Source organism: Amphiura filiformis, chromosome 10 (assembly GCF_039555335.1).
Source record: "Amphiura filiformis chromosome 10, Afil_fr2py, whole genome shotgun sequence".
NCBI lineage: Eukaryota > Metazoa > Echinodermata > Ophiuroidea > Amphilepidida > Amphiuridae > Amphiura > Amphiura filiformis.
This window is the reverse complement of record NC_092637.1, coordinates 58,453,974-58,466,585: the sequence shown is the minus strand read 5'-3', so window position 1 is coordinate 58,466,585 and position 12,612 is coordinate 58,453,974. Positions and strand designations below refer to the sequence as shown.

The 12,612-nt window shown below is 37.1% G+C and overlaps 1 protein-coding gene across 1 annotated transcript in view; it reads left to right on the top strand.

Moving 5' to 3' along the window:
• The window catches only part of LOC140163069 (endoplasmic reticulum-Golgi intermediate compartment protein 3-like), a 41,271-nt gene extending 30,491 nt beyond the window's left edge, over positions 1 to 10,780 (top strand). Inside the window, exons 9-11 of the mRNA XM_072186439.1 lie at positions 3,487 to 3,694; positions 5,083 to 5,138; positions 7,084 to 10,780. Coding sequence (XP_072042540.1) covers positions 3,487 to 3,694; positions 5,083 to 5,138; positions 7,084 to 7,163 — 344 coding nt within the window. The 3' untranslated portion in view covers positions 7,164 to 10,780. The remainder of the gene's footprint in view (positions 1 to 3,486; positions 3,695 to 5,082; positions 5,139 to 7,083) is intronic.
• Positions 10,781 to 12,612: the final 1,832 nt, after the last annotated feature.

Genomic DNA, 12,612 nt, shown 5'->3' with positions numbered 1-12,612 from the left:
TGGTTGAAATAATCTTCTTATTATACCCAAAAATGGAAGGTATTTCAACTTCATGGCCATGATCTGAAGTCAAGTAGATTGTTGGACTTTCATCAGTTACTTGGTTGAAATAAACCAAGATAATGCACCAATAAAATTAAAGGAGGGGTCATTTGAGGTCAAATACGGCAAGATTGTTAGATTTTGGTTTAAATAATCTTCATAGTCATCAGGGCAGGGGTCAAAGAAGCAAGTTTGTGGGATTTTCATGAAACTTGGTTGAAACATAAGCTATTAAGGTCATTAAGGGTCATCTGAGGTAAATTATTGGATTTGTGAAGGCTATTGTTAGATTTGTAATGATTATGTTATATTTCAGATATCCTCACCATCAAAATTAAAGGTCACCAGGGGTCATCCGAGGTCAAATAAAAGTAGAGATAGTTGGATTTTCATGAAATTTAGTTGTAATAATCCTCATATGCACCAACAAATTAAAGATTATCAATGTCATTGGAGGTTATCTGAGGTCAAAAGTAAAAATTGCTGCCTTTTTCATGAAACTTCGTTGAAATGCACCAAGAAAATGGGAAGATCTTTCAAGGCAATAAGTAAAGATTTTTAGATTTTCATCCTCATATTACACCATCAAAATTCATTTCAAAGTCATCCATGCAAGGTCAGATAAAAGTAAAGATGGTTAATCTTTCATGAAACTTGGTTGAAATCCTAATGCACCAACAAAAGGTTGTTTCAAGGTCATCTGGATTCATCTGAGGTCAAAGAAGTAAAATTTGGTTTAAATCCCTAATAATTCACCGGAATTTGTGTGTCTGTCCATCTGTTTGTTTGTTCGCCTCTTTTCTCGGAGACTAGGGGTCCCACGTTGCTCAAACTTGGTGGGTGGGTGCATCTTGACCCCCAGAATGAACCAGTTTGCATTGGTTAGTGAGTCAAGGTCACCCGAGGTCATCCAGGGGTCATCTGAGGTCAAATTACTAAAACTGTCGTATGGAATGAAACTTGGTGGGTACAGTCAACATTTAGAGCCAAATTTTGGAAGGTCATTTTGGGTTCATCCGGGGTCACCAGTGGTCATCTGAGGTCAAATTACTAAAAACTGTCGTATGGGAATAAAACTTGGTGGGTACAGTCAACATTTAGAGCCAAATTTTTGGAAGGTCATTTTTGGTTCATCTGGGGTCACCATGGGTCATCTGATATCAAATTACTAAAAACTGTCGTATGGAATGAAACTTGGTGGGTACAGTCAACATTTAGAGCCAAATTTGGGAAGGACATTTTGGGTTCATCCGGGGTCACCAGGGGTCATCTGAGGTCAAATTACTAAAAACTGTCGTATGGAATAAAAGTTGGTGGGTACATGCAACATTTAGAGCCAAATTTTTGGAAGGTCATTTTTGGTTCATCTGGGGTCACCAGGGGTCATCTGAGATTACTAAAAACTGTCGTATGGGAATGAAACTTGGTGGGTAGGCCTACATTCAACATTCAAAGCCAGATTTTTGGAAGGTCATTTTGGGGTCATCTGGGATCACCCAGGGGTCATCTGAGGTCAAATTACTAAAAACTGTCGTATTGCCATAAAACGTGATGGGTACAGTCAACATTTAAAGTCAAATATTTGGGAAGGTCATTTCGTGGTCATCTGAGATCATCCAGGGGTCATCTGAGGTCAAATTACTAAAAACTGTCGTATGGGCATGAAACTTGGCGGGTACAGTCAACATGTGGAGACAAATTTTGGAAGGTCATTTTGGGGTCACTTGAGGTCAAATGACTAAAAACTCGTATGGGCATGAAACTTGGTGGGTACAGTCAACATTTAGAACCAACTTTTTGGAAGGTTATTTTGGAGTCAGCCGAGGTAAACTGACGTAATGGCATGAAACGTGATGGATACAGTCAACATTTAGAGCCACCAAACTTTAATTTGGGCTTAAAGGAATAATTGCATATTTGTTTATAATATTGTATGGCTGACATGAAGAAGGGGGCTGGTGGTTTTCTGTATCTTTTCTCCACCCACCAGTCCCAAGTACAGGGCAATAAAAATGGAAAAACAAAAAAAACCATTTAGAGCCATATTTTGGAAGGTCATCCAGGGGTCAGCTGAGGTCAAATTAGTAAAAACTGTCATATGGGCATGAAACTTGGTGGGTTCAGTCAACATTTAGAGACACATTTTTGGAAGGTCATTTCAGGGGTCACCCGAGGTCAAATTAGTAAAAACTGTCGGATGGGCATGAAACTTGGTGGGTACAGTCACCATTTAGAGCCAAATTTTGGGAAGGTCATTTAGGGGTCACCAGGGGTCATCTGAGGTCAAATGAGTAAAAACTGTTGGATGGGCATGAAACTTGGTGGGTACAGTCACCATTTAGAGCCAAATTTTGGGAAGGTCATTTAGGGGTCACCTGAGGTCAAATTAGTAAAAACTCGGATGGGCATGAAACTTGGTGGGTACATTACCAGGGGTACAGTCAACAGCCGAGAACCGCCAAATATGGGTAACCGCCTAGCAATTTTAGGGGTTTAGCTCAAAAAGTAACAGTTAGATTTCCATCAATCTTAATTTAAAATCCTTATTGCACCAACAAATTAAAGGTCATTTCATGTTCGGTCATCAGGGGTCATCCAACCATCAAATAAAAGTAAAGGCTGTTGGATTTTCATGAAACTTGAAATAAACCTTACAATGCACGGGACAATGCATCAACAAATTGAATGTTATTTCAAGGTCATCAGGGGTCATCTGAGGTCAAAAAAAGTAAACATTGTGGGATTTTTATGAAAATTGGTTGCAATAATTTCATAATTTACCAACAAAATTGGAAGGTCTTTCGAGGTCAAAAAGTAAAAATTGTTAGATTTTCATCAATCGCACCAACAAAATCAGAGGTAATTTCAAGGTCATTAGGGGTCATCCAAACTTGTTTGAAATAATCCTCATACTGCACCAACAAATTGAATATTATGTCAAGCATCATCTGAGGTCAAAAAAGTAAACATTTGTGGATTTTCATGAAACTTGGTCAAAATAATCCTCGTAATGGAACACAATTTCAAGGTCACCTGAGGTCAAAGAAGCAAAGTTTGTTGGATTTCCACCAGGATTTCCATGAACCTGTTGACATAATCCCCATAATACACCAAAATTAAATTGTTTAGCACTACAGATTTTAAAAATAGCCCGACTCCTGCCTTCATTGTAACTAAGTACAGACCTGAAACTTATCCTCTTTTTAGCTGATTTCCTCTTAATTTATTCCTGAAATTGACACATTATTTGTTATTTTCAGCCCAATTTGACCTTTTTAGCATGATTTTGTGCTATTCCTTTTTTTTTTTTAAACCCATTATTTTTGCATCTTTTTTCACAAATGGTCAGTTTCAGGTCTGCAAGTAGCCCATGGTCCCAAAATCCTCATTTCCAAGCCTGAATAACCATATTTTATCGTTTGCTTTCTATCTCTGTCATTGCAGGTTCATCTATGTACCAGTATTTTGTGAAAATCGTCCCTACCACATACACCAATCTAGACAGTGTGGTTACGAGATCCAATCAGTATTCCGTCACAAAACATGAAAAGCAGGTGTCAACTACAATAGCAGCAGGAGATCAGGGTCTACCCGGCGTATTTGTATTATATGAATTGTCACCGCTCATCGTTAAATATAAAGAAGTTAGAAGGTATGGATAATATTTGTGCCCATCCACCACAAACTGGTCGTAAAGTCGGCATTTTCCATTTTGAGATACAATCAAAAACAGTATATTTGACCTTTGATGAACCATAACTTTACTTCCAGATGTCCGATGAAGCTGGTTGAGGTGTCATTTTAAAGCTGATAGTGCATTCTTTCAAAATCTGCAATAAACAATAAAATGATCTAGAGCCGACTTTACTACCACTTCGTGGTGGACGGTCACATTTAAGAAATAAAGGGCGCAGCATTATCTTTTATACACAAATGTGTCTGAGGCAGTAAAAATTTAAATAATCGGCGAGGTTCAGCCAAACCCATTATTTGAACTTTTTTTACTGCTGAGAACACATTTTTTGCGTGTTAAGGATAATGCTGCACTAAATTTCTATTCTATTTCCACAAAATAGTGCGATTTAAAGAGAAAATAATTATGATTTTTTTGCTCAAATATTTGAAGTTGTTTTAATATACCTCAAGGTGGAGCTGTGTACACGTACATGTAGCGAAAGCTTAAGTGACAGCGAGTATTGCGGAAATATTGAACGCATAACCAAAGCGTAATGCTTTGTGTAGAATGTAACAGCGTTGATATTGCATCGCACTTTGTTTTGGCTGTGATGCAAGAAGAACACAAAAACATAATGGGTCGTGGAGGTAATAGAAGTTGATGTTGTTTGCTTGAAGACACCTGTAATAAGTCCGGGGCAGTGGTATGTCCTTTGTGAATGGGGACAGAATTTAATACAGTCCCCATTTTCAAAGGACATACTACTGACTATGTCTATATAGGTGTCTTCAAACAAAGAACAGCAACTCACAACAATGAGAATAGTCTCGAAACCACCGACTTGCGACTTTACCCTCATTTCGTGGGAACATATCACATTTTGCCTGTTTATGATATAATCTACCCTATAACCAGTAATATTTTGGAAGTTGTGTTGAGCTCCTTGATTTTTCGCAGTGGTGCATTGAAAAATACATATAACATTAGTTCAGTTGGTAGAGCATTGATCCGGCGATCCGAAGGTCCTAGGTTCAAATCCTGGATTGTCAATTATTGTTTTTTCATTGTCATTACGAACCGCGTAATTCTAGTTAATCTTTTTATGCTTAGAAAATCATACACAAAGTATAACTACAAAAAATGGGCACATTAGGCTCCATTCTTTTTCATTTAGATCAAGCAGGTGTGGTTATGCGAGTGAAAACAATTGCTATTTTACCCTTAAATGACCCTTGACCCTTTTAAATGACCCTTGACCCTTAAATGACCCTTGTTGAACTGTTGGCTATCATCATGATCATTGTGTTGAGGTGTTGTCTGTCCATGTTTAATTGATTTTCACTGTGTTCTTTTATCCTTTTCAGATCTTTTATGCATTTTCTTACGGGAGTTTGCGCAATTATAGGTGGAATATTTACAGGTAAGGCAATCGGTATATGGGGTCTCCCTGTCAGTCCGAAACACTGTCAGTCCGAATTGCTAACCCTAACCCTTAAAATACGGACCAGTTGACGGTGGTTCGGACTGGCAGTGTTTCGGACTGATGGATGGGTGTACCCGATGATATTACCAAAGCTCATGATCCTGGCTCATGATACAATTTGGAGATCAGTTTAGGATCGTCTCCCCCACCCCATCCCTGGGGAAGTGAATTTCAGGGGGAGGTCAATTAAAGTCAAAGGTCATCTATGGATATAAGTTTTAAATTACTCTGATTGGGCTATGGTCTAAATAACAGGCATGAGATTGCACTTTCCTAAAAAAAATGAAAATGCATGTGAAATTGGGCAAAAAGTTCAAAAAACAGGCTGAAATTCAATTAAGTTGTGGAAATTTTGACTCTAAAAAAACTGAATTCAGAGGGTCAACTTTTAAATTTGTTCTAATTGGGCTTAAAGTTGGTGGACATAAACATGAGGAGGGGGGAACATCGAGCACCTACCCATCCAAGTTATTTCCATAGCACCACTAACTAATATGTATTAGTACCGGGTGTCCCAAAAAAAAGGTTACATGTAGATTTCTGAAAATAATCTAAGTTAATGTTAACAAATATAAATATCCATTTCATGACATAATCTATGTACCCTCTACTAGTACCCCTGTGAATGTCAAGTTCACAACCCACGTACATAGCCCGCATTCCAGGCATTCCTGACCAAGCTCTTTACGTGACATAATGCAACACGGGTTCGTTATACCACCGTCACAGCCACCGTGCATATGGCGGGGCGCTTGAGTAGGCTCAGCCATACGATATAGCATGGTAGATACAGTAATTTATTCTGATAAACAAAGAATAAAACTTATTCAGTTTTATTTCAAGAGTTCAGTCAGAAATGTAAAAACAAACAGCATCGATTTCAAGGCAACAAAATCCAAGCAAGGCCTACATGCAAAAGATTGTTATTCATTTCACCTTGTTGATGACAAGCAGGAGATACCGCGTACAGAACTGATTTCACCAAAAACGTGTTCTTTTCTAATGACCATCTTCCTTAATTTGTTACCACCAAGAGTCAAGACCTCTAAAACTGATTTATGTTCAGTGTGCAATATTTAATTTTTCAATATGCTTCTTTTGTGCAATAAGTTCAACAAGGAAAATTAAGAGAAACATAAAATGTAATAAAAAAAAATCCGAAAACAAAGTCGTGCTTGAGTTCAACTTTCGCTGTGCGATATTTTGATGGTTCGCCACTCTTGACACCCCTGTCATCTTGCGCTCCTAAGTTAAGTTACTTTTAAGATACGGAATTGAAACTTGGCAAACAGTTACAATAAGGATGAATAAATAATATCTGAAGAAAATGACATTGTTTTGTTGTACCATCACATAATGCGGTTCATTTTCTACATGTAACCTTTTTATGGGACACCTTGTACTTACTTATATATTAAAGTTTTATTTTAAAAACAAACAAACAGTAGCACTATGCTAAATGTTCATTATTATGATCGATTTATGACGTTGTAACGATACCATCGGTACCTATTGCGGCACCAGTCGTGCTATGGGGCAAAACTATATGTGCCTTTAAGTACCTTATACTTTGATCAGCTCGTAATCGGTGGGAAATGTTAGACTTTTACCACTACGCCGAAAAAAATAGATCCACATCATAAGAGTGATATAGTGACCTGTCTGGTCTACATTGTGTGTGTTCAAGAAAGTAGGCAAAGTAGGACTCTAATTAATAACTCATGATATTTATAACCAGTTGTCACAAGACAATTCGCTTGAAAGAAAATATATTGATATTAATCTGCGATGTTATAAGGCCCACCGATTACGAGCTGATCAAACTGTACCTATCTTCCTCACATTAAACTTTAATGTATATTATTCTTTGATTTCATTTCAGTTGCTGGTCTAATAGATTCCATGATCTACCATTCAGCTAAGGCTATTCAAAAGAAGATTGACTTAGGCAAAGCATTATAATGATGGTAAATCTGTTTTAAAGAGATTAGACTTATGAACAAAGCTAACTTTAGACCTGGTCTAACTATGGAGGTTAGACTTAAGGAGGGACCCCTTTAATCATTTCTTTTCCTTATTTAATAGTAAGCTACATGTATTTGCCCTTAACAGGATCTACAATAATATGGAATAAGGTATGTAAGTACCAAAAAGTTCCTTCTACGTAGGATTAATCTCCATAGTTAGACCAGGTCTAACTTGTTTTGTGCATACGGAACAAAGAGGCCACACTTTGCCATGTTTGCGGGCCAATCATGGAGATCAAAATCACCTGGCATACTCCGTGCTTATTTGCATTCTGTGTGCCATGTGTTGTGCAGATAGTGTGTGCTATAGTTTGCGAGAATCAAATTAATCCCGCAAATTTATTCTGCAAGAATCAAGATTGATTCTCGCACTGTGAAACGAAATTCTGACCCTGTTTTGGTATCCATGCATGACAAACCACTATGGTAAATATACCATAGGATTGCGTACTGGGCTATACAGAGTCGGGAATCTCTGGCCTGTATGCACAAAACCAGCTAGACTAACTTTAGACCTAACTATCTGTGGAAATTAGTCCTGCGAAGAAGGAACATTTGGTATAAACATACCTTATTTTACATTATTATAGATCCTGCTAAGGGCAAATTGGATGGCTACAGTTTAATTTGTGGACTTTGCTTGGAGTGAAGGAGGAAGAGAAAATAATTTGATTCAAATGGATCCCTCCCTAAACCCCAAGTCTAACCTCCATAGTTAGACCAGGTCTAAAGTTAGACCTGGTCTAACTTGTTTTGTGCATACAGACCTAATCTCTATGGTAAGTTTGCTCAGTACCAGGCTCACACATCACAATTTTTGACAAACTTGCTTATTGCAGGGGTGTGAGAGGCCACATACCAAAACAGAGGAAAACTACTAAAAACTGAAAACCGGCGTAAAATCAGGGTAAAAAGTAAAAACGCCAATGAAAGAAAAACACAGAACACATTTTGGCAATAAAAAACTAAGGAAATCAGCTAAAAAGAGGAACTCTCACACCCCTGTTATTGCCTCACATCGGATCAGCTGCTGTGGTGCATAGGTGACCTGTCAGTACTTTATCTTGCCTGCACTTTTTGACATGTTCATTAGGCTACAGACTTGCACCTGTCAACAGTTGACAATCAATTGCCTCAGGTGCAGGTCACTTTCTGGAAAGCTGGACTGAATCAGGGACAGAAGTCCTGTTAGCAAGAATTTATGAAGGACCTAATGTGTTGCCGAGTTCAAATGTTTCTAACAAGTGCCTTATTGGTGAATTTTACTCAAATTTACAAGACGATGCCATTGACAAAAAGTTTGTTCACCCTTGGGGCTATTTTGTGGGCAAATCCCCTTAGTCCCAGAGTATTTTGAGCCCTGGTCGTATTAAAACTTGAAAACTATTGTTTTTCTATCAAAGTATGGCTTGGGCTGCAAAAACTATGAAAAGGGCTTATAAAACACAGTAAAAAATTCCTGCATTTTGCATATAATTATTTACGTAAAAAAATGAAGCCAAAAAAAACATAGCACATAGTTCTTTTGCAACATTTTAACTTTTTTTTTTGCCTAACAGGCAGTTTGGTTTCCTAAACCCTCCCTGTCACTGGTACTGAGCAAACTTGGATTTAATAATGGGCTAGTCCAACTAACAGGTGCACACCCCATATAGAGGGGCGGGGGGATTATTACAGACAACCAAAATTAATTGCTGTAATATTTTGGTTGCAATGGTTTTGGATGTGTGTACATTTCTAAAGTTCTACATGTAGTTTAATTCAGGATTTTTGTTTGTTTTAAACTAAAAATAACCATATTTGATGGCATTTAAACTTTTTGAAAATAGGATTTAGATTACCAGCGTGGACAATTTGGTAATTCTGAAACCTTCCTTCAATGGGGGTGTGCCTATTATATGGAATAGCTCAACCGTCACACTTGTAAGGGTCAGTATATAAATACACATCCCAAAAACTAATTACCCTCTTTATTACGAGACAACTCAAAATCTAAGCAATTTTAAAACTGAATAGCAAAAAGAAATCCATTTAAGTTTCAAAATTTGAAGCCATGGTGACTCCTTGAATACAAAAAGATGCAGAATCAAAAGTTGCACTAAAAAGCTACCCTAGTCAGTGTACCATTACATTCTTTACATGATTGGTCAGGCACTCTAAAGTTTGTTTGGCTTATGGCAGAAAAAATAAGATTCATAACACCATGTATTGATATAGAATGGCATGTATTGATACAGAATGGCATGCACGCAGTTGGGCGCAGTGCTTACATTACATTGGGTTTAAGAGAAGAACGGTAGTCCTTTGCTCAGATTGACGCGAGCGCGGTGTGCGACATTCACAGAGCTTTGATCGCGCCGACTAACGGTTTACTTAAGGTACAACTTTTAAATCTGCATCATTTTTATTTGAAGGGTCACTATGGCAATACATTTTAAGCTATAATTAAGACAAATGAGGCATCACAATTTGCAGAACACAAGAGGGTATATGTTTGCTATTTCAGCTTTAATATTTGATGCATAGATCTTGAGTCATTGTCTCATAATGAAGGGGGGGGGGTAATTACTTTTTGGGATGTGTTAAAATTCAGTGTTTGGTGCGAGTTTTGCAACCGATACATGTGAAGTGCATACAACCATATTCTGCCTAATTAGTGCCCCATGTGCACATGATGTGCACTTTCTGGAGGGGCTCATTAAAAATTAGCAAATGAAAGTCAAAATTGGAAAATATACAAACAATAAATATGAAAATACAGTGTAACTGAATTCAACATTATCATAATTTTAAACCGAAAGGATTAGATGGTAATTTTGTTTAGATATTTGCCAGAATTTTGTTGTACAGGCTGAGACTAATAAGTATGCCCTATATACATTGAAAATGTCGCCCCTTTAAAATCCACAGACAATGCCACAGGGCACTTATTAGGGAAGGGGTGCTCATTATGTTAAATAGAGTGCATTCTATTGGACTGAATGAACAATGAAGTATGTAGGTTGAATGCATGCATTATTATACCGGTTGGCAAAACATCCACCTATAATTTTATACTGATCTTAAATTATCTATTTTATGAAATGATTGTACATACTGTTTTTTCACAGAGCAACTGAGTTGCACATTCAATAATATGTTTATATGGAAATATTAATTGTTATTATTTTGTACACATCACTGTTACTGGTGCTGAATTTGCCAGTTAAAATTCTGTACAGAAAACATTATGCGAGTTGATCACTCAATATTTTCTTTGTTCAAATGTTGTTTTTTTAATTTTTTTTAGTAAATTGAGGATTTTTCCTAATTTCATTCAGTCCACCCACAAATGTTACTCGTTTACTTTGATTGGTCATTAATAATATCCTATATTTCATTAAAAAGTGAAATGTTTAAATTAAAATTACACTATAGTCACAATAATAATTATTATCATACCACTAAGGGAAATATCAAAGAACACCGCTAACCTGATATATTTTCGTATCTAGTCATTGAGTGCGTATTTTATGCTTTATATCTAGTCAGTGAGAGCGTATTTCGCAAGCCCGACACTGGCGATGTACTGGCGAGGTAGGCAGCGTATAAAGGCGATTCAGCGTAAACCGGTAGCGTAAAATGCATAATCTGTAATATCGGAACAGTCATCTATTTTTGTAATGTTTTTTCCCTATTTAGCAGCAATTAAAATGTTTAAAAACGTAATTATTTCAATATTTAGAATGACTTAGTGGTATGATAAATTCGTTATTAGGTTCAGCGTTGGTATGGTGCGGGGAAATTATTATGCGCTCAGTGTCATACTGGGTTCAGCCTTCGGCTTCACCCAGTATGACACTTCAGCCATGACGATAATTTCCCGCACTATATCTCCGCTTCACCTAATAACGAATAGGATTTTATTTTAGCCTTTTAAAAGGCAACCGCCAGCACTCTGGAAAAATGCTGGATGTTAAGGGAACAAACCAAAAGTTGGATGAAGTCCTATAAATGAAAGTCCTTTTTTTTTGGGGGGGGGGGTCAAAATTCAGATTACGTAACTTGTTGAAAGCTAATTAAAATATCGGAATATTCAAATTTTCAACATTTCACACAAGCATTTTAGGGAAGGATGGAGGGGGTCAGTCTCCTAATGAAAGCACTTTCGGTTATAGGATGTCATCATACTTTTGGTTTGTTCCCTAACTGCAACCCAGTACTGTATATAAAGTGGTAATTTTCACGAGGGTTTTATTTTCGTGATTCGACCTCAATAAATAACACCTCCCGAATATATGCAATAATGTATTACAAGTATAGGAGAGGACTGGGCAATCCCGAAAATGTGTCTCTCACTGCAAATCGCGAAAATAACTACACAAAAATTACCACTTATAGAGTATTAGTAAATGAGGAACAAGGGGGTGGCAGATTGAGTGACTTTTGGGAAATCCTCAATTTCCACCAACGTGTCCAGGATCTTTTTCCTCCTCTTGGGGGGACTCAGCCCCTCTTGCAGAATTTTGTGGGGGCTTAATGGCTAAAATCGCCCAAAAACAGCTGATTTTACATGATTTTTAACAAAGTGCAGGGGACTTCAGCACCCAAAGCCTCCCCCCTGGACACGCCACTGATTTCAATTATATTTATGAGAAATGGTTCTGTGGCATTTATATGTAGGACATGTAAGCCCAAGAAAAGATATAACTTGTTTGCCTCGGCTGTCTCCGCACATTTTTTTATTTTTCACAAGGGTTTCTAGGTGTTTTGCTGTTATGTAAGTGAGCAAAAATGCAGCAATATTAAAAAAAAACTCCTTTATAAATCACTTATCTAAAAACAGAAAACAACTGCACGGCATTAAGGATTTTGTTGCAGAGACAAATTTTTTTTATAATGGCTGGTCAATTTGCAGCCAAGATAAATGTCTTTGGCCCTTTATAGCTCTCTATTGGTGGCACCACCCAGGCATAATGTCCTGTATAGCTGCAACAGTGGTGGATGACTCAAGTTATTGCAAAATAATTTAGTTGACAAGAAATGCCACATGTGGTATTATTTAAAATGGATCAAATTGAATTGCATGTAATAAGTCATAAATTATGTAATTTTGATCCATTTTTTTTGCAAATGTATGAATTATATATGTTATGTCAAAAGGACTTGGATTTAATATAAAATTTGCCTTTTGGAAGATAATGACTGGAGGTGGGCAATTGGGCCAAAAAAAAGATGTTTGCTTGCCCGCAACCGACCGACCCTAATTTTGGAAATCAGAAAAAAAGGTTTTTTTCAATTTACTGTACAAAAGAATACCAACCCTATTCTTAGAAATTCCTGAAAAAGTTTTTTTTTTCTTTTCAAATTTTTGCATTCTGAAAAAAAAAAAAAAAAAAAATGTA